Source organism: Heterocephalus glaber, unplaced genomic scaffold (assembly GCF_053883595.1).
Source record: "Heterocephalus glaber isolate CG9 unplaced genomic scaffold, H.glaber_assembly_v1.0 deba00001004, whole genome shotgun sequence".
In the NCBI taxonomy this organism is placed as follows: Eukaryota; Metazoa; Chordata; class Mammalia; order Rodentia; family Bathyergidae; genus Heterocephalus; species Heterocephalus glaber.
Window position 1 is genome coordinate 3,579,337 of NW_028258179.1, and position 22,580 is coordinate 3,601,916.

General features: G+C 38.0%; 1 protein-coding gene across 25 annotated transcripts in view; it reads right to left on the bottom strand.

Annotated features, from left to right (window-relative positions):
- Positions 1 to 1,104: 1,104 nt before the first annotated feature.
- Trip12 (thyroid hormone receptor interactor 12) overlaps positions 1,105 to 22,580 on the bottom strand; it is a 133,443-nt gene continuing 111,967 nt past the window's right edge. For all 25 annotated transcript variants that reach the window (XM_013066781.3, XM_087209361.1, XM_021247058.2 and 22 more), the window contains 14 exons: positions 22,113 to 22,312; positions 21,375 to 21,502; positions 19,813 to 19,964; positions 19,015 to 19,157; positions 17,543 to 17,699; positions 16,152 to 16,250; positions 12,077 to 12,191; positions 11,621 to 11,775; positions 10,444 to 10,608; positions 6,466 to 6,630; positions 4,754 to 4,867; positions 2,849 to 2,943; positions 2,171 to 2,274; positions 1,105 to 1,643 (listed from right to left, as the gene is read on the bottom strand). In XM_013066781.3, coding sequence (XP_012922235.1) covers positions 1,447 to 1,643; positions 2,171 to 2,274; positions 2,849 to 2,943; positions 4,754 to 4,867; positions 6,466 to 6,630; positions 10,444 to 10,608; positions 11,621 to 11,775; positions 12,077 to 12,191; positions 16,152 to 16,250; positions 17,543 to 17,699; positions 19,015 to 19,157; positions 19,813 to 19,964; positions 21,375 to 21,502; positions 22,113 to 22,312 — 1,989 coding nt within the window. In that variant the 3' untranslated portion in view covers positions 1,105 to 1,446. The remainder of the gene's footprint in view (positions 1,644 to 2,170; positions 2,275 to 2,848; positions 2,944 to 4,753; positions 4,868 to 6,465; positions 6,631 to 10,443; positions 10,609 to 11,620; positions 11,776 to 12,076; positions 12,192 to 16,151; positions 16,251 to 17,542; positions 17,700 to 19,014; positions 19,158 to 19,812; positions 19,965 to 21,374; positions 21,503 to 22,112; positions 22,313 to 22,580) is intronic.

A 22,580-nucleotide genomic window follows, 5' to 3' on the forward strand; every position in this document is an offset into this window, starting at 1 on the left:
TCAAAAAGTTGAAATATGGGAAATCTTCTCAAATGTATGCAACAGGCCTAATTTTGAACCTCTCGGAGAAAAACAATCTCCCATTTTCCTCCCACATTTTATATCTTTCAAGTTGTTCAATATCTTACAAATTGTTTAAAGAGCAAAATCAGCCATGACCCAAATCATGGAGATGCAATGATTTCCTTGCACTGGAAAATATTTACACAGTTGAACATTATGTGTACAGCAGAGAACTATAAACAAAAAAGTGAAGCAAACTTTATTTATTTTCAGGTAAAAACATTCACCTGATGAATTATTGCAGATATGAGCAATCAGCACATAAAACAAATAGACAGCATTGCTTACAGATGCTTTTATCTGTGTGGAAACAAAGGCTCAGCTGTTTGTCCCAAGTCAGCACTGGGCAAAGAGTAGGAACTGAGTGAAATAAGAAAGAAAACAGAGAACAGAAATGAAAACAAAAATGAGGAATTTTTTTTTTAATCCAACAGAGAATGAAAAGTGCTGATCTATTTAAAAGTTTACAGCAATTTAAAATGTTCTGGCCATAGAATAAATGTCAGCCAGCCCAAGCTGTAGGTTTTGACCTACACAGAAGAAATGAATGACCTTTCCTTGCCTCCCTTTCAGAGGCTGTGGCAGCTGGAATCGCCGTGTAAACAGTGCTAGTGTGTCACCTGGTAAAAAGCCAGTAATACTCTATAACTCTATTAAAACTAAGCTCTAAGAAAAGTCTACCTAGTTACAAAGGCTGAATTATATTGACAGTGTATTTCAATTCAATGTATTTTAAATTATATCTTAATTTGAGAGGATGTGGGATAACAAAAACCCATAACTCAGAAAAATGTAACAAGTGTTTGAGTGTTGCATACAAACAAAACAAAGCAAAACAAAACAAAACAAAAACTGTGAACTGCACAGACAAGAATGAGTCAAGCTGAGAAAAAAATTCAAGCGAAAAGCACATATAGCTCATCTACCAAACTGTAGTTGTCAAATACATGTGCGCTTTAATTTCTGTACCTTAAGCACAAGAGTTGTCTTTGGAGGAAACAAAAGTGAGGACTTAGCTAGATGGATACACACAGCCCAGAATTAAACTGCACAGCGACATTTATTGTTTCAGCCTGGAAAAAACATCCCTTTTTAAATTTCACACAGCAAAGCAAGTTAAAAACGTCACTCATCAAATAAATGATAATTTAAACAAGAACTTGCTAAAGAAACCTCATCACAACAACGTTTTAGGGCCTGATCACTTTAAGTCCATGGGGCCATTAATGAATATCAACCAAGTGTCTCTTTTATAATCTGCAAGCTGTTTTTCCTACAAGAAGGTGTAACATGTTTCCTTGACTCAGGTGATACATTTAGAAGAGAAACCATGATTTTTTTCTTTTGCTGTATGTAACAGGCAGACACTGATTTCTTCTGTGATCAGGAGAGATGGAATGACTGCTGACCTTCTCTTGCTGCTATTAACAGTTTGTCACGCATTATCTCAATGCTTGAGTAGTCCGGCAACTTTAGATAGTTCACACAAGTCATTACTGAGGGTAAGAAGTCATCTGGGTTTTCTGTTGATTCAAACGTCTTCCGGACAATTGTCAAAGGTGGATTCAGGCTGCGGAAACCTGATTAACAGTAAAGGAAGAAAGACCAAGAAACTTGGTGAGTTTTCCTTAGATGCTACTACTATCAGAAAGCATTACACTGTTTCTCTGTGCAGCATGATGCTGCCTTACACACACAGTGTTATTCTTTCTTGTGTGGCAGCTATGCTTTCAATATATGCTCAGGATATAGAACCTGCTTTTTAAATCTTATTTAACAATCACTGTGTAACATGGGGCCAATAGCTATTATACTTGATTTTTTAAAGAAGTAGTAATTTGACTTAATTATTTTAGAATTCATTCTCCTTTAAGCCAGCTAAGAAGTGTATTATGTGCAAATACCCAGGATTTTATCTAAGCAGCATTACTTTAGTAATCTTACTTTAGTATGTTTAGAGTGATCTATGAATTTTCCGTTAGTGGTCTCTTAACCAACTGAAAGCTTAGAAACATGATGATACTAGAATCTTCTACCTTGGCACTATGTTTCACATACACATGCAATCACAGATAGAATAAGCATTAAGCATCACCACTGCACATACCTCCAACAGGCAATCTCGGGCTACCAGTCACAAACTGGAGAAACAACCTTTGCTGCTCATTATCAAAACCACTAAGAATTTCAAACAAGAACTTCACAGCTCGGCTATAACAAAAGGAAACAAGTCAAAATTATTTCATCATGTTAAAGTACTGTTTGTAACTATACTCAATCTCTGACTTACAACCTTTACTGATTAAGATTATCGATATGCTTATGTGTGAAATTCCCATTACAACATGATGTAAAATCCAATTTGTTGTTGTTAGGTTTTTTGATTTTTTTTTTTGGTACCGGGGATCAAACTTGGGACCTTGCACTTGTGAGGCGGGTGGCGGCACCGCTGAGCTACATCCCCAGCCCTGGATGTTAGGTTTTAATGCTGACACACAAATGGAATGGCGACTGCTGTAGTATGTATTGACCCAATCTGCACAGAGAGTTCTGCTTTCCTACATGGAACAATGTAGGGTTAAAATGTACAATGAATGGCTATCAGCAAAGGATTAAACCTGTATTTCTCCCCCTCATGTTTTCACAGAAATCCTTGAAAAGGAAAATCTTGAGGTCTTAAGTTGTAGTCTTGAGAGAAATAAGGTCAAAATATCAGTAAGCCTCTCTTAATGCCCCTCCAAAGTCCTTAACTATCAAATACAAAGCTAGCAGGCCCAGGACTCACCTGTCATGGGTATAACCGTGATCAGGCCTACAGCACTCCATCAAGGTCTTTGCATCCCAAGTGTCTGCTTTACTGCCACACAAGAGCTGATCCAGCTTTGAGTTTGAATAAAGGGAAAGAATTACTAAAGAAACACCTATGGGGAAATAAAGTCTAGGTACACCAAGGCAGAGTATCACTTTCAGTACCAAAACCTGCTGCCCAGAACCTCTTCATAAGCTGTTCTCTTCTAATATATTTAGACATTCCATTTCCTTCTCAGCTTCTACGTATAGAGAGCTTGTCCATTTGCAGGGACTGGATTCTAGAGAAGCCTTTAATTTCTAACAAAACACAAGGATCTGGTAGCACTTGAATTCTGGTCTTCCTTTCCATTATGCTAGAGGCTTTCAATTGATAATCTGCTTCCAACCAGGGAGATTTTATAAATCTTGGCTTTTAGAAACACAAGGGTATATTAGCCAAGAAATACAGAAGTGATAAAAAAAATTTTTTAATTAAAAAAAAGAAATATAAAAGTGAGGTGGAGAGAGGCGTGGACTAGACAGCTGAAGTGTGATACAGCAAAAGGGTAGGCTTCTATGCTTTATAAAAAGACACACATCTAACTACATGATGGCACGGGGACCAACCTAGGTGATACAGAATGAGTATTAAAAAGCAAGAAATGGGCCGGGGATTTAGCTCAGTGGTTTTGCCACCTGCTGCGCAAGCGCAAAGATCCAAGTTTGATCCCCAGTACCAAAAAAAAAAAAAAGCAAGAAATATTACTGTGCCCTTAGAAAATCCAGTATCAGTTTCAAATTAAGCCATTTCTCCCATCTGGTTAACTGTCCATTTGTGATATGATGCATCCTTTGAGAAAATCTAACTCAGGAAAAATGAAGTTTAATATTTTCTAAGTGTCACTGTCAGGTACCTTATATATGTTTTTCATTACCCGCAAGATTAAGAGTTAACCTATTGTTGGGCCGAGGATTTAGCTCAGTGGTGCCATCACCTGCCTCGCAAGCACAAGGTCCTGAGTTCGATGCCCGGTGCCACAAAAAAAGTAAAATTAAAAATTAAAAATTAAAAAAAAAAAAAGAGTTAACCTATTGTTATAGACAACAGTCATATCAGACATAGTTACTTGGATATGATCATGCAGCTAAGTGGTAAGGTCAAGAATTCCAATTCCAGGTGATTCAGTGACACATAGTACAGAAAGTACCAGGCACATCATATGCTTAAGTAGCGAAACAAAGTGGACATAAAAATAATAGTTAAATGGTAAGGCTTTCAAGAGTCCCAGATTTAGTCAGGAATAAATATGTACTCTAATATTAATATTTTTAAAAAGCAAAACAAAAGCAAAAAGTTTTCAAACTGGAGAAATTTAACATGTTCTAGGACCTTTCTATGGTGTCTCACTATTAGTACTTTCTGCAGATTCTCATATCACTTCAAGACGGCTGCAGTAAAGAAAGCCATGAACAAATTCACTTTTTCCATTTTCAGTACTCTCCATATTCCACGTTAGACAATTTGCAACACTTCCTTAAAACTTCAAGGACTGATTTAGATCAAGAAGCAATGTTTCATCTAATCCAGGAAGTTCACTTAGAAGAAATGAAGCCTCCTCAGGGTCATTTCACTGCCAGGCTGCAGCCACACAAGTCCCTCTTTTCTCCAGGCCACACTGAGGGTGTCGCTGACAGATGCCACGCTCACCCTACCACACCTGGCAGTCTCCCCCCATATGCCTCTGCTGCTCAGGGAATTTCCTCGTTTAGTCTTTTCCCTATTTCTGTCCTCTGATCCCAACCCCAGCCCCATTCTTTTGGAACACAGAAAACATCCCACTAAGATAATTACAGGTACAGAAGCAGAAGTGACCGTTTCTTTCAGACACAGGCTACTCACTTCCTCTGGGTAGAAGTACTGAAGATGACTGAGTGGGAAAACGGATTCAAATCCATCTCTGAACGAGTCAAACTGCCTAGAAACGCCTTCATTTAGTGCCCAGAAGATAACCAACTGCAAGAAGAAAAGTTTTTTAAAAGAACTACAAGATTTCAATTTTTTTCACCCTTTAGTATGTAGCAAAGCACAAACATCCTTCTGGATCATCTTTTAAAAACATATTATTAGGTCTCTGAACTATCTCCTAGAAAACTGTGTCAGTAAAAGGTCAGAGGTCAACTTGTAATCGGAGGCTTGGCCAATAGCAAAATATTGTTTGTACTTATGCTTATATTTATAGCCAAAATTCATTTATGTAAAATCCATACAGAAGAATGTTTCATTATCTCACCAGTAAGAAGTTAATGAGAGAACTGCCCAAGAAGATAAAGTGTTACTGAGAATTACAGGTAACATTTCAACATTCAAACCTAGAAACTGTTAAGGGTTTTTAATGTAAAAAAATGTTTAGTTCTTAAATCCTGCAAAGTTCTGAGAACCCAAATTTCTTGCAGTGTGCACCTCCTCTTAGAAACAGGCAGTTTAGACAATGCAAAGGGTACGAGAAATCTGCTCTAATTGGTGTAACATTATCTAATCATCAATGGCCTTTGCTAATCTACTAGGTACAGAAACAGAGAACATATTCAAATAAGAATAAAAGTATGAGGCCCAGGGATGTAGCTCAGTGGCTCTGCACCTGCCTGGCAAGCCAAGGTCCTGAGCTCAATCCCTGGTATCGCAAAAATTGAATGAATGAATGAATGAACAGAAAGTATGAGCGTTACTATAGATTACTTTTAGAGAAATAATTTGGATGTTAACTCACGATGAAAACTATCTTCTACAAAGTACAAGAAATGGATGAATGAGAAAACAGTCCTTCTAAATATTAAAAAACAATTTATGAATCACAGAATTGTTGGGGAACAGGGTGTCTTAGCTATGATCTAATCTATCTTCTTTCTTTCCTTGAACATTCAGAAACTAAAGCTAAAGTTTTCCAGAGGTTGTGTGTGAAGTCTCACAGGAAGTTAACAAAAAAGTGAAGTTGAAGTGTGGATGGTGCTGTGTTCTGATCTGAATACAATGCTTTCTACTGTATGTCAGGACAAACCAAAACAAATTTTTCAAACATTGTAAGTAATACAGATTTATGCAGGTTTTAAAATAAAATTTGTGTTCAATATAAAATTACTTTCCTGCAATTTAGCAAATATAGTCAAAAGACCATAAATAATGTGAGAGGCCTATTACATAAGCATGTGAGTCTGTGTGTGTGTTGGAGGTAATTATGTCAAGCTAGACGGCTTGAAGAAAGGGCAGAAACAGTGCAGTGAACACAAACGCAGGCTCCTTTTCACTGACTCTTTTTCTTAAACTAAGAAAATGTGGTGTTACTACATTGCATTCAAGCTTCATAGATAAGTTAGGTATCAAGAATTTCAGGTACATTCTCTTAACAAACAGAAGCTAAAGCCCGAAAAAAATGGCCTTCCTGAGTGGTCCAAGGTGTGGAAGGCTGCAAGCCAGTCTGCGCAGGCGGAAGTTAAGTGACCTTACCTGAACCTCACAGGGTACGGTCCCTTCTGTCTTCTCCTTGTGAGAGGGCAACAGGCAGCATCCTACATTCCCAAGGCCAACCTGCCCCCCAAAGCCATGCAATTACATACTCTTAGATACTCCTCCAAATTGTGGATTGTGACCGGGATATCCTTCCCGCCTTTCTTCAGTTCGATGTTGGGAAATCCTGGCAGTGTGAAATCCAATCCTAGATCTTCAACTGAGCAGCCATTCATAGTAAGGGTTTCTAATGCATACTGTAGACTCTCTTTGGTCTTTGAAAATAAAAAGGGGAAAACTGTCAAGTACAAGAATTCACTCAAGTGAATTGTGTTTATAAAAATAAAATACAGTAGATGGGTTCCTTTTAGTTCTTATTTATTATTTATTCTGGTCATGCTTTATATAGGAACAAGTCACTGAGATCACCAAGGAAATAAACACCTCAAATCCAATCACTTTTGTACAAGCAAACAAAACTGTTACAGCAAGATGCTGCTGCTTGCTTTAATAGTCTGAACAGTGTTTGGTTTTAAGAGTGTGGGCCCTAGAATGAGACAACTATTTGTAAATTCCGGGCCAATCCCAACGGACCTAATAGATATATATAGGAAATACCGAGTAATACAGCTGGAAAAATTATAAACATAGATACTGTACAATCTAGTAATGGTAATTAACTTCTTTCCCACAGATGCTTCATTCAACCTTCAGGACTCTGAAGCATAACAAATTTGTGCTAGTACAGTAACTGTGATGGGAAAAAGCTTCCAAGAAAGTCCTAAGAAAGTCATCATACTCAGAAGGTAAGTGTCAAAAACAAATTTTATTACCCACTTTTAAAAATAAGATTTTAAAAGCCTATTTAAAATACTGTTAAAACAAAGGCATCCCATAGAGAAGTAAAATGGCTTTCCAAACTGGTGATGCCTCTGTCTATTAAGCTCCTATCATTAAGCAGTAATATGGTGCAGAAAACAAATCATTTAAGCTAGGAAGTTCTGGTTAATAGTTATTTTTAAAAGAGGAAATGGGGCTGGGGATTTAGCTCAGTGGTTTCGACGCTTGCTGCACAAGCACAAAGAACCAGAGTTCCATCCCCGCTACCAAAAAAAAAAAAAAAAAAAAAAGAGGAAATGAAAAGCTGCTTAGGATTCCACATAATTCAGAACACCAACAAGGCAGCAGTAAACTTAAGAGTAAGGTACAATGTAGGTGCCAAGGACTATGTACACTCCCTACTTCCTCACAAAAGCCCACGGTTAAGCCTCCATTCCACGTGCATGATGAGGGCCCTCAAATAGGAGCTTTAAATTTCATATTATTTCTGCCAGGGATTTAGCTCAGTGATTCCGTAGTTTGCCTCGCAAGCGCAAGGTCCCAAGTTCAATCCCCAGTACCAAAAAAAAAAATTTCATATATTTCAGCAGAAATATTTAAAACAACATAAATTAACTCTGTATTTTAATTTTCATCTACTAGAAAACTCTCAAAACTATTCTCCTGTCAAAGATCAAGGTGATCATTACCACGCTATTCAAGTCTCTTCCCCCACAGCTACTGACAAAACTTCTTATCTATAAAAATGCACATTAGGGGCTGGGGATTTAGCTCAGTGGTTCCGCCGCCTGCCTTGCAAGTGGAAGGTCCCGAGTTCGATCCCCGGGTATGTATGTATGTATGTATGTATAAATAAATAAATAAATAAATGCACATTACAAAGTGTTGATCATTAAAACTCTACAAAATATAATATATAGTGTGATTGAAAAGTACAATGTATGTTTAAATAGAAGAATTTATTACAGAAAAAGACACACTGCCATTATCTCCCTGGCTTCAAACCCACTTAATTCCATCGTTCTTGCCAAAAGTTCTGAAATCCTGTTTTATTAGTATCTTTTGTTACACTGTTGTGGTTGTCTCGATGTCCTGAATCAATTTAAAGCTCTCACCTTTCATGGTCATTCTGATTTGGGGGAAGAGCTTTATCCACTGAGTAAGGTGGATAAGGAAGGACACACTGTGATGTTTTTCAGCAGCCTGCCTTTCTGCTGCATGCCATTTGGTGGCAGCAATCACTGTATTTTTATCATGCTTGATAAAGACACTCAAGAAAGAGGGATTCCAGGAGCATTTCAGAAAGTGGCAAGTATGATGAAATAACTGTGTTCCAAGCAGGGGCACTGGGTATTTTCAGAGGGATTAATGGTAACACACTTTTTACTGTACAGTTTTCAAATGTAAACACTCACTGTATATTCTGATCACCCCTTGTACATATACAGATTAAAAAGAATGTACTGCTAGTGTCTCAAAGATTTTCTATATTAAATTTTAAACTAAGCTGTAGCATATTTTCATTCTTTGAGAATCTGAATTAGCAGGTACAGTCTGAGCTACAACTTTGCCTCATCCGTACTCTTTGCAAAATGACAGGAGAGGGTATTTCAGAGAACCACCCCATCTTGTGCTCTGGTAGAAGCTGGTTAATGCATACAGTAAGTCAAATTCTGTGCTATGCATTTTACACTCTTTTTTTTTTTTTTGGTACCGGGGATCGAACTCAGGTCCTTGCGCTTGTGCAGCAGGCGGCGAAACCACTGAGCTAAATCCCCGGCCCAGCATTTTATACTCTTAAAGTGACAACAGGTGTAATAAAAGACCAAAGAAGAAACATGAAAAAGGAAAGTACTGAGGAGAGCTGTGGCCACACGCTCTATGTGAGACCAGGACACCTAACAGAACATGCACAGCTTGTGCATGTGCAGGATCCAGAGTGTGCAGCCTGGGTCTGAATTCCAGCTCTCCCCTGTTCTACACGAAAGACATTAAGCAGGCTATACAATCTATCTGCCTTCGATTTCTCTCTGTAAAACTAAGATAACAACAATACCTAAATCTCACAGAGCTTTTGTGAGGATTAAATCATCAACATAGCTAAGGCATTTAAAACAGTGCCATGAGTTTAACTTTCTTCTTTTCTTCCTTTTTATTTGGGGAGGGGGTAATTTTCCTAAGATGCTATCCTAAACAACACTGTAGCAGTTTAACACTTACAAAGTTGTTAAGTGTAAACCTAAGCAGTTCTAAAAATCCTATGATAACAGAACTTGTAGGGGGAAAAAACTGGACTTACACGCTTTAAACACTAGTTTCTCTTAATATTTTCCAAAATCATGGGAGATAAAACAAATTGCTTTACAAACTATTACCCTCAAATACAAGTGCTCTAAAGCCCCATCCCTCTACTATAAGTTCCTTTCTACCTCAATAAATGTAATATTCTGCCTTGAGACCAAATCTTAATTTGATAACTCTTTCTGCAATTTAGAAAATTAGAGTTGACTTAACATAATATTAGTCTATGATAACTGCCAAGCAGAAGCTATTTGGGACTGTATTGCTTTTTAAAAATACTACTTTGTTTTCTTCTAATACCAGATCCACAATCACTATTAATCTCAGATTGTGCCAAATGATTTGTACCTGTTATTGGCATGTACAAAAAACATACAGTATTGACATAAAGCTCACGATTAGCTATGAGATGTAACAGAAAAACCTCAATGTGAGTTACCAAGAAACAATGATCCTTTAAAAAAAAATCTCAAGATTTTAAGAAACAAATAGACTGCTCTTAAATTAAGCCAGCTTTCCTGAAGGCAAGTCTGTTAGTCTGTCCTAAGATTAGTTCTACTGATTAAAATGGGTAAAGAACTCAGTATGATTAAGAATATCCTTATTAATAAACAAAAGGTCTTATGTATGGTTTTGTTTAGAAGTATATTTTACTTGGAAATCAAACTATTTATTCACTACTGACCCACTGTTAAACCATACATTTCAAGTAGTGTAACAGAAATTTTAAATAATCTCTCAAAAATAAACATTAATATAGAAACAACTGGGTCAAGGGCTGGGGATTTAGCTCAGTGCTGCCACTGCCTGCCTTGCAAGTGCAAGGTCCTGAGTTCGATCCCCAGTACCAGAAAAACCACAAAAACAATTGGGTCAAATATAAATATTGTAACAAAGCCTCCTTTTTCTAAAAGAGCTGATGCATGGACTGTCTTGGCTAAGTCTACCTGGGATTTGTCCTGTTCCAGCCTTTTCTTCTGTCTGACAATGTCCTCCAGGTGACACACTGATCTGGCTACAACAGGGTCAACGTCAAACAAATCATGCGAAGTCAAGGAAGTTTCTTGCCGCAACATCCACTTGTAAAAGGGCAAACCCAGGGGCAGGTCCACCTGCAAGAGAGCATGCAAAGACTCCACCTGTCACAGTGAGCGGCTAGAATGGCCTCAAACCTCTAACACTTCCAGAAGTCATTTAAAAGGATCATGTGATTCCCAAGAAAGAAAATAGTTTAGGAACAGTTTGTCCCATTCATGAAAGTAATTATCTCAATTTGGAGCCCTGATCATTGTGAAAACTTTAGAATAATGATGAACCCTACTTAAACACTAACACTACAAAGGAATTTTTCAACAGTGAATATATATTCTGCATAACACATTTAATATGGTGACCTCTGAAACACCAAGTGTTTAGAGTAATTTTACTATACTTTAAAGTCAAGTAAACTCAATTTCACTGTAGTCTGCATATTCTGAAACAGAGATTAAAATGAAGAACTTATTATATTTAACACAGAAAAACAAAATAAATGAAATTTCTAAAATAACTGATAAACGGTGTACTCTTTAAAGTGAAAATGTAAGCTTGTGAATTTGACATCAGATGAAAATGTCTTAACATATACTGACAAAGCATCTCAAAAATGTAAGAAGAGGAAATGAAGAAAAGTCCAGAAATATTCAAACCTCCATGATACTGATTACTTAGGTTATTTTCACAAGAGCACTCTAGTGGAAATTTATTGAGATTGAGGGCTACATGCTTTAAACTTTCCTACTGAATTAAAAATGTAATGTTAAACACTTTTAATAATGTAAATAATGCTACCCATGATGCAGCCTGATTCTCTGAAGCTTGGCCATTCAAGAAGTGGTCCACAGACTGGCAGCTGGGCATCTCCTGGGAGCTGCTATAAAAATTTAGTCTTAGGCAGTCAGACAGCCTCACCCATGCCCTAGTGAATCAGAGCTGGCATTTGTAACAAAATCCCCAAGTAATTCATATGCACCTTAAAGTTTGAGAAGCAGTGCTTAAAATACAGCATTGAGTGCAGGGGACTAATGTACTTTCACAGAACATTGTACACCAAAATTGTAGAAAAGCAAACAATCCTAAACTTACCAATCTGAAATCCATGATAGCCTTAGCCATTAATTTTCCTAAGAAGCGAAACTTCATCTTAACCTTTGCGATATGAGCTGGCTTAGCTGTCCTACCAAAGGGAAGCGCAAACAGGCCCTGGAGGTTTTGAATATACTTGGTCCCTTCTTGGCTTCCTGTAAAACGAGCAATTCACCAAACTTCAGATGATATTTCCAAATCAAAACAAAACAAAACCTAGTAACTAAGAACAATTAAGAAATTCAGTATCTCAAGATTGGAGAGGAGATCAGTGAATGAAGTCCTCTGGACATGGAAGGGCCTTCTCTATTTGATAAATGAGGAAACAGAGACTAAAAGAAACTGAGGGCACAGAATGACCCTCCAGTAGCAATTAAATATATTTAATGAACAATACTCTAAGGATCGTTTCCTGATCCAAGTAACACAAACTGTTAACTCACAGATTAGCATTACCTTTTGGGTTGCTAAGAGTTACTTCTTCACCTCTCCAGAGACCCAAGTCAGCTCTCTGTAGTTCCTGAGATACAAGTGCATAAAACTCCAGTGTAGGCCCAAGACCTGTACCAACCTATAAAAAGAAAAAAGTAGAATAATTTCAAATTTTAGAAATTTATATTGCAGTCTTTCCACCTGCCAACCTTTTGGCAATGCAGACACCAACAGCAACTGTTTATCGGACATACAAAGATTATTTTCCAAAATGTCTCAATCGGACATTCCTTCAGTCCTGCAGTCCTGGCCAACTAGAATAAGAACTATCAATACTTTGGTTTCCTACTACCGATGGGCCCAACACTTTAGTGGTATGGGTCAAGCCCGTACACTGACAAAAGTACTGCTACAGCTATGTATCTTTTCTCTGGGAAACAATACGGCATGATTTATGTATGGATCTCTTTGCTCTTTCTCTCTGTGGAAAACACCGTGGGTGCTGGCATGGCTTCAGGCCATCCCTCTTTTTTATCTTACTCGACAAATATCTATCATATGGCTACTACCAGTATGTGAACAGCACAATAGGGGGTACAAGGGGAGTAATCCTCATGTGAAGTATGCAAGTATATCATAATATTGCAGCAAAGTAATAAGGTAATTAAGTACCTAAAATGTAAGTCTTAAAAGCAGATAAACTACTTGGGAACAGATAGGGAAGCTTTTTCTGAAAAGGTAACATTTGAGTTGGTTTTGTAATAATGTCAGGAAAGAAGAGGAGAAAAAGAACCTGCAGAAACACACTTTATCCACCAGATGGTGCTTTAAAGCCAGTTCATTCTTTTTCTCTTCAGAATAAAATTATTCCAGGCTAGAAGTCACAGCCTGGAAGTCATCAAATTAGTCTATGTCCTTCATCCAAATACTAAAAGTTAAACAAGCTTAATTTAAAATGTTAAATCCCACAGGTGTAACTGAAAGTGCTTCCTCTGTCGATCTCTGCAGGAGACGGAAGGGCCAGGACAACACCTGTTCAGGTAGCACAAACCCTGCAGATTAAGCTGACCTTTCCAGAACTTTCCTTCTACCCAGTCACTCCATTAAACCGGGAGGGAGCTGCTTATATCTTTTAGTTCATGAATCACTCTCACAATATGACAAGGGGGGCTGAATGTTCGAGTTGAGATGAGGACTGATGAGTTTACAGAACTCGTCCAACCCCACACAGCCAGGGAAGTGGGGAGTACCCCAAGGAGATCGGATGATTGGTAGCCTTAATTCCTGGGCCCTGGCTGGCTTTCTGAGCCCAGAGACTGGTTACTTCTTCCTGGTTTGCCAATCTTCTTTCTCAATTTTAGGTGGAGATTTTGACCTGACATTCCTGATTAGGATTCTTTCAGAGCTAATTAGAAAAATCGTAAAGGCCACTGGTTGATTTGTAAGGTTGAATGTGCTCACTACCTGAAGCCCTATGCATCTATAAAGCTAGTTCCGGGAATCTTTTCCTGAGTCAACAGGTAAGACCCATCAAAGAAGATCATAAACTTTTGATTTCTGCAGCAGCAATTCAATCCTGCTTCTTAATGTGAAGCTATTCTAAGCTTATCTGGGTTTCATGTAAGACAATTTCAACACAGCCATAAAGAATGGGAAGGGAAAAAAGATATTCCTGGCCAGACTTGACTACACACGTTAACTTAATATGCTGGAGTGAATAAGTAGGTAGAAAGAGCAAAGGTCTCGCATTCCTCCGATAAATAAGAAATGTGACTATGTACACATGGGAGAATTATATCCTCTGAGCAACAGCCATATCAGGGGGTTCAAAACAAAACCCAGGGCCGGGGATTTAGCTCAGTGGCATTGCCACCTGCCTTGCAAGCGCAAGGTCCGAAGTTCGATCCCCAGTACCAAAAAAAAAAAAAAAAAGTAAACAAAACAAAACCCAAATCTCTTAGCCCAGGAGTCCAGGGCCCCCACCCACATTTTTCTATGAAGCTAAAATAACCTAATGGCATAGGATAACAGAACAGAACAGAAACATCTAGAAAGAGATTCAAAACTTCAGTCACTTGATTTCCGACAAGTGTCAAGGCAGGGGAAAGAACAGTCTTTTTAACAAATGGTGCTAGCCCCAGTCAGGTATGGTGGCACATTCCTGTAATCCCAGCACTTGGAAGGCTGAGGCAGGAGGACTGCTGTGAGTTCAAGGCCAGGCTGAACTACACAGCAAGACCCTCTCTCACAAAATTAAAAAAAAAACAACAACAAAAAACCCCCACAAATGGTGCTGGAAAAAATGATCTTTTTTTAAAAAAAGAAAAGACCCTCAATCCTTATTAATACTACACTTATTAAAAATGAGCTTTAATTAGACTAAGAACTCAAACTTTAAAAAACAACACAGGAGAAAATTTTTGAGACTATAGTCTAGGGGGAAAATTTGTTACTCATGTGAAAAGTGCAAAGCAGAAAAGAAAAATGACAAACTAGATTTCATAAAAATTAAAAACATTTGCTCCTCCAAAGACATTTTATAAAGAAAAGATAAGCCACAAATGGGGAAAAAAACCCCATCAAAATACTCACAGAAGACTTTAGTCCAGAAAAAAAACCAAAAGGAAAACATTTTACTCAATGACAAAAACCCAAGGAAAAACTGGACAAAATTCTCGTAGTCTTCTTTAGAAATATATGAATGATGAATGTCAGTAACCACCAGAGAAATGTAAATTAAAATCACAATAAAATACCACCATAACTGCCTTAGAATAACTGAAATTAAAAAGACTGATAAGATCACGTGTAAGTATGGAAAGCAACTGGAAGCTCACATACACACAATACTGGCAAGAATGTAAACTGTTAGGGCTGGTGTCTAGACGTCCCTCCAAAGCCTCATGCAGTCATAGGTGGGACATTTTCAGAAGTGGCTGGATTTAGAATGTATGATGTTGGAACTAAGGTTGGGTGATTACTAAATTAGTCTACTGACTGGTTTGGCACCTGCTCAAAGCTGGGTAGCCTAGACTGAATAAAAAGAGGAAGAAGGGGCTGGGGGTTTAGCTAGGTGGCGCTGCGCCTGCCTCAAAAAGAGGGAAGAAGCTGCTACTCTCACTTGCCTTGCTGACATCTGCCTTCTGCCTGCTGTAAATGCTATCTGCTCTGTGAAGCCCCTCTGCCATGCCACCTTGCCTTGGAGCTAGCCAAAAATGAACGGAAAACTCTTCAAACTGTGAGCCAAATAAACCTCTCCTCCTTTAACTTTGAATGTTGGGTATTTTGTCTCAGCAATGAGAAAAGTAACTGAAACATAAACCATGACAGCCACTTTGGAAAACAGTTTAGTATTTCTTTCAAAGTTAAAACATCTTACCCAAATGACTTGGCAATTAAGTTTTGAGGTGTTCACCCAAGAGAACTAAAAAATTTATGTCTATACAAAGGTTTGTATACAAACATTCACAGCAGTGTTATGCAAACTATGAAATAATCCAAATGTGCATTTGGCTGGTGACTGGTAAACATGTTACGATACATCCATGACAGGATACTTAATAAAAAAAGGAAGTAAACTGGTGCATGTAGCAACATAGACGAAGAATCTCACAAGTATTATGCAAGTGAAAGAAGACAATTTGCTACATACCAAATGATTACATTCATTGTGACACTGCAAGAAAGGCAAAATTATAGGGTCAGAAGACAGATGACTGGTTGATGGGGCTGAAGGAGAGAAAGGGACTGACTGTAAAGTGTACAAGGGAATTTTCGGCAGGTAAGTGTGTAGTTTATCACTACATCTCCGTAAGTCTGGTTTTTTTTTTAAACAAGCATTTCTAAGGCTTTTCGATGTTTAAAATTTTCTTTCACTTTATGAACTTAAGATTACACAAACATTCTGATGCAAAAGAAAGGTTTTTATAACCATTGCTAAACCTCTGAAAAATGGAGAATTACTGAAAAGGAAATAGAGGAAATCTTTGATTTTAAATTTCCCAATGCCTTTGAGAATTTCATAGTACTAAGGAACTCAAATGTTATTTTATGATGAGCAAAAGTCAAGCAAACATCACAACTAGGTTCATAAGCTCACCTCGTTCTCATACTGGATTTCTAACATGGCCCGGGAGCTGCCAAGGTCCTGCATCACAGACTCAGCTTGTTTCAACAGCTCTTCTCTGTTCACAGTACGCTACAAAGAGAGCAGAGAAGTGAGGAAAACACGCACTACTTGCACTGCACTTTTATCAATAGGTGGCTTTTTGTGAAGTGCAAGATAATCAACTCAATTGTTAAAGAAGTATTTCTTCAAACACCTACCTCAGAGAAGGTTAAAAAGTAGCTGGATTGCTACAAACATCAAGAGCCTCCTGGCATACATGAAGGAAAGTTAGATCCAAGTGTAAGTACTAGTTTATCTTGAGCCCATGAGAAGTTCAGAAAATTCAAGTTGGGAAAGAAATCATCTCTGTGGCCCTGCCAAACACGAATGCAATTCAGGGCTGCAGCTGCAAGAAATCTCCCTGAGCACAGACGGAGAAACAGCCTGGCAAGTAAGCCAGGCAAGCTGCAGCCCTACTGGCTCTCACCTGCCCAGATTCTGCAAAGCACTGCTGCAGATATGGATGGGATTCTTGAGGGTGAGAAAGGTCCTGCCATTGCTAAAGTATGGCACCACTGTATATGGAATCCTCACGAGGCAAATGAAGATTTTTTTACAAGAAAGGTAGTTTTTTAAGTAAAAATTTTTTTGTTTTGCTTTTTTTTTTATTACAAACCCCTTCCTCCTCCTTTTTAATATAAATATCAATAGCTCTTATGAGACTTTTGGAGATAAAACCTTTGGAAGAGAGACATCCTCGGCAAACAAAGAAGATGAACAGAAACATCCTAAGTTTTTAAAATACAACGCAGGACAGAAGTGTAGGGTAGGTTCACAGATGGAAGGGCTTCAAGCACTGTGGTGCATAGCCACAACTGTGCTGCTACCATTGAAGGGTAGGAGATTAAGTCAACAACTCAAGTTGGCTGGTACAGAGACTCAAACACATGAAAGATTTTATTTCCGTCTCTTCTAATTGGAGTGACTTGTTAAGGGGAGTGAAACAGATTTGATTAAAGGGTCAGTTTTAAAATGTAGGCTATAGTTTCAGCTCTTAATTTAGAAAGAAATGAAAGCCTTAGAAAAAGCAAGATTCTTTCTTGGTACAGCAATTATGGTAACTAAAAGAAAAAAAGATTGAAGAAATGATTTCAATAGGTGGGGGGGGACCTATCACTGCTGGATAAAAGAATCACAGACAAACTCCAAGAGAATGAAGGAAAAATATGGCTAACAGAGGAAATTAGAAATAGGTAAAAGAATGAGATGACTGTGATTCAGCTGGGCCTCCAAAACCAAAAGGCATAATTAGGTATACCACCATTTCTCGTTTTCTCATTATTTTGAAAACCTCAGATTAAGTATTTTCGGGAGGGACTTACTTTTTTTCTATCCAATCTAGGTGCAACTCTGCTATCTTGAGAATCAGACTGGTTGATTTCTGGGTTGGTATCAAGTAATCTTTGCATTGCCCGGTCCCGATCAAATGCAGTTACATAAAAGAGCATTTGTCGGGTATCAAAAGGAAAGAAAAATGGGCTGAAAAAAGACAAAATATAAATTTATTATCGACATAAGAATCAGAAGCCATTTTAAAAAATCAAAACCTGTATTAGAAACAATTTCTAATGTAACACAGAATATCAATAGAACCAGTAAAGTGGTCTAGGAGAATTATTTAAGTATTTTCCTAATTCTTCCCAAAAATTTTATTTAAAAATTTTGTTAAAATTTTTGTTGCTTGAGTCTTGTTAGGTTGCCCGGGCCAGCTTCAAACTCCTGGGTTGACGTGGCCCACGTGCCTCAGCTTCTTTCCTGAGTAGATAAGACTGCAGGTGCACAACCACACTAAACCTTCTAAGTGCCCAAGCAGTAATGGATTAAGTAATCTTTCTACGTGAAATCAAACTCAAAATCCCACACTTTAATCAGGACTAGCCAAGATAATCTTTACTCTACCTCAAGGCTTTTGGAAAATGTAATATGTCGGGTGAAAGCTAAGTTTTAAAATATGACCACAACTTCATGTAAGTGAACTCTGCAACCCCTCTTGGCATATATATGCAAGTAATGGCTTTGCTATTATACCACGATCCCCCCCTATACACACTTTGGCATTTTAAGTCACTCAAAACAGCCAGAATGCAGGCACTGACTTTCAAAAAATGGACATTACAGGCTTATTACACCAACAACCAACTGCTCTGCACGCATGTTTTGTAGTTGACAGTACTGTTGAGACCATCTTCTATGACGTTCTGAATGCTTTACAGCTGTTCTGTGCAATATGGCAGCCACATGAGGATGTGCTAATGCAATGGAAAAATCTCAATTTCTTTCTTTGGTTTTTGGAGACAGGAGTCTCACTATGTGGTTCAGGGTGGCCTCAAACTTGTGATCTTCCTGCCTCAGCCTCCTTACTAGGATTACAGGTGTGTGCCACCATCCCTGACTCAATTTCTAATTTTATTTCACTGTATTTAATAAGTCACTTATGGTCAGTGCCACTACATTTATCAATAGAGACCTAGAGCCACTGTCTCAAACAGGTTCAGAGAATCAAAATCAAGCAACTATACCCTTGGGAGTTCAAATTTTATGATCGCAGAGGATGAGTCTCCTCAGTCCCATTCCCACTTCACGTAAAGGGACATTCTGAGCAAACTAGTGCCAGCCCCAACTTAACTATGCTGCGTGCATGTTAAAGCTACACTATTAAGTAAGCTGTGTTTGAAAGAGAACACTGTTAATAAACATTTGAACAGTTTCACTTAAGACAATGTTTTTGTAACAAAATATATAAAGAGCAAATCAATGATAACATTCATAAGGCCATCCAAAGTGATTGTCTTACCAGGTTTTTCCTAGCTCAGTAAGCCAGGTCGGGATGTTTCCTGTCATGATTACTAAAGGATCTTGAAGCTGCCTATTTGCTTTTGCTGTCAACTTACTGTTAATAAATTCACTAGTTGGAATAATCTCCTTGCACATTGCATTCTGTAAAATGTTAAAAAAAAAAGCCTACATGTTATAAAATATTGGTAATCTCTTTCTCTTTCCCAAAATACACAGAGAGTGCTTAGATTTCACCTATGGGTTTCCGTCCTGCCATACACTGGTGCGCCCTAACCCACATAAATCCTATAACATAACGCTAAACTCTCTGACCCCGCTCCACGACCCACTGGTATGGACTCGGTCACTGAGGGCAGCTAAAGTTTCACACATGGCCACTTCCTTAACCCTTCCCTGCATCATATAAACATGAAAGGCAACATGCAACTTTTACCCAACTTTTTATTTGATATAAATCTTAATGTTAACAAAAGAACATCTGGTTAAATATACCTTAAAAACTTTAATAAGTCCATGTTCAGCTTTCAAGCTGTAGCTTAATTTAATAAATTTATAGCTAGAGAATATTTTATCAGTCTGCCAAGAGAGCTAATCCAAGAATTGTAGGCCAGGAAAAAGAAAGTGGGGCAGAAGTTTCCATGGATAAATACACTGGACTAGGACCCCTGCAGTTAGCTCAATCACTGTTTCCATTTCTAGCAAAACAAAAGACTCATCATCACTGAACAGAGACCATGAGACATAATGTCATGGACAACAGAGCATGAGAACATTCTAAGTAGGCGACGTTACTCACATCATACAAGTAATACCAGTATCTACTGATGGCATGTAGAACCCTTAGAAGAAGGATCACATCTAGTGACGGGTCTTCAAAGGTTATATTTTCAGGTGGTGTGGGAATGAGGTAAACTTCTAAAGGATTTGATACTGATGGGCACACTCCGTCTACAGGGCAAAAGACCAAAGTTTCAGTCTTGATCAGTTACAACGGTAAGCCAGGGGAGCAAGGGTCAGCTTATTCCTAAAATGGTAACTGAAAGCTGTTGAATTCAACTCTTGATGTCTTACGAAAATTTCACTTATCCCTCAAATACCTAAATGAACGTAAAGGAAAAATGGACTCAAGTGCACCTCTCCTTTATACTGAAAAGAAAAGCTAACAAAATGGCCAGAGAAAAATAAGAAACCACTTAAATTAGAACTGATAACAAAATTTCTTAGATTTTTCATGTACAGCTTAAAACTCAGATACCCACAAATTATAAATCTGGTAAAAGGAATTTGCTTATTTAATCCAAGGCCTGGGGCTGAACAGATTGATTTCTTTAAAAAAATAAGATCTGTGGGCTGGGGCTTTAGCTTAGTGGTTTCACCGCCTGCTGCACAAGTGCAAGGACCTGAGTTCAACCCCAGGTACCAAAATAAATAAATAAATAAATACGATCTGTGATTCTTACGTACTTAGATTAAAAACAAAACAAAACAAAACAAAAAAGGACAGAAGAACTGGAACAATTGCTACATATTTTATCAGCAAAAGAATGGAAAATCATATCACAACTTCATGAAAGTGCACTCTTTAACAGAAGTGCAAAAACAACAACCTCAAACTCGAAAGTCCTTTAAATAGAGCAATCTTAGTTTTACCAATAAATTGCCACAATGCCCTCACTTCTGTAGACAAGGGAAACCAGTGTGGGGATGGTAGCGATGGGGTGGTCCCGTGAAGTAATACTCTTGCCATACTGTAAAGTGTCAATGCCAGATTACACTAGGAGTACTGCGAAGGAAAATAAGTCACTTGGAAAATGACTGCTGTGATCTGTCATGTTACCTGTCATCAGTATTCAGTCCTTCGGCAGCTGTTAGATCATACAAGTATAATGAATGATCATAAAATCTGAAGGATAATTTATTGATGACTAGCCATTGCCTTCTGTCTCTTCTTCAATGAATGTGTTCTACTACAATTAAAATATGTTCACCCTTCATGAAAATGTATTTCTTTTTTTTTTTTTTTTTTTGGTACTGGGAATCAAACTTCAGTCCTCGCTCTTGTATACCGGGCGGCAAAACCACTGAGCTAAATCCCCAGCCCGAAAATGTATTTCTTAAGAATTAGGAATAAGAATTTTCTCCAACTTTCTTTTCAAATTTAATTTTGTAGACACTTAAAATTTTCATGTTTTAGATACTAAAGTCAAGGATTTGATTAAAAGCAATCAAAGGGTTTTTACTGATTTTATTTCTAAATTATATTCCAACTTCCCTAGATATAAACTGTAACCCTAAAATCCAAGACAATATGAAGACTAGCACCAGATGGCGATCTGTTTCCCTTACGCATCATCTTACCATGCCACAATTCATCATGCTTTTTTGCATTTCTAGGGGAAGTTTTCGTTGGAGCTGTTTGGGCTCTTCCTCTTTTACCACCAACACAATCTTTAGTACTTTCTTCATCTTCTCTCACAGGTTTATACCTAAAGTGTTAAGATGGTACATTTTAGGGTACGGATTTTAAAATTATAAAGCCAGAAATCCAAGCTACACACACAGAATTCCCAGAAGCACTCCCTGAAGTCTATACTCTTCTTTCTCTCCTTTGCTTGGATTCAGAGAATTACCAATAGCACTGCTTCCCAGGAGACTACTTAGGAACCATCTATCTATGAGGGGCCACCGAAGAGAAGAGTAGTTCTGGAAGAATGGATCTTTTCAAATGTAAGTAGTAGACACTAACAGGCAATGTAAAAAGCTGCACCCAAAGGCCTCTAAGGACTCGGAGATGCCAAGATTCTTATCCCAACGGAACATCACTTTATGGAGGAATTTTTGTCTCGAAGACCTGAAGTGAATCTAGGAAGGTATTATGTAAACTACGAGGATGTTTTCTAGTACAGTGAGGAAGCAACATACAGGTAGTATGTGCATGTGTATAATGAAATACACGAAGTACTCTACCTTTTAGTAATTATGAATTTATGGTACTGCCTTTTTTTAAAAGCCAGCTATACATTTAATACAAATTTAAAAATACATGAGTGGTTTCTAAACTCAAAAAGTACTAATAAAAATAATCTTCAAACTTGCCATATTGTGTGAGTCTTTGTCCAAATACCAGCTCTCCCCAGAGGGTTGCTCTCGTCATCTGTGGATTCTCTCTCGTCTTCAGCCTGTATACTGAACTGCCGCACTGCCTGATACACAGTCATGTTGTACGGCAGCAAATGCTCTCCAATGTAAAACTGTAGCCTGTGTCTTACGTTGCCTGAATTTAAGAACTGCGCAGCCTGAATAAAGCAAAACAAAATCCTTTTAAGCTACAGACACTGACGGTTATATAGCAGCCCATCTCATCAGCCTGGAATACATCCAAAGATCCTTATGGATGCTTGAAACTGCAGGTAACTCTACAGGCCATGCATCCCTTATTTGATATGCTTGAGACTAGAAGTGCTGTAGATTTTTTTCGATTTTGAGAAATCAGCATAAACATGATGAGATTCCTTGGGGATGAGACCCAAGTCTAAACAGAAATCTCAATTTATGTTTCCTATA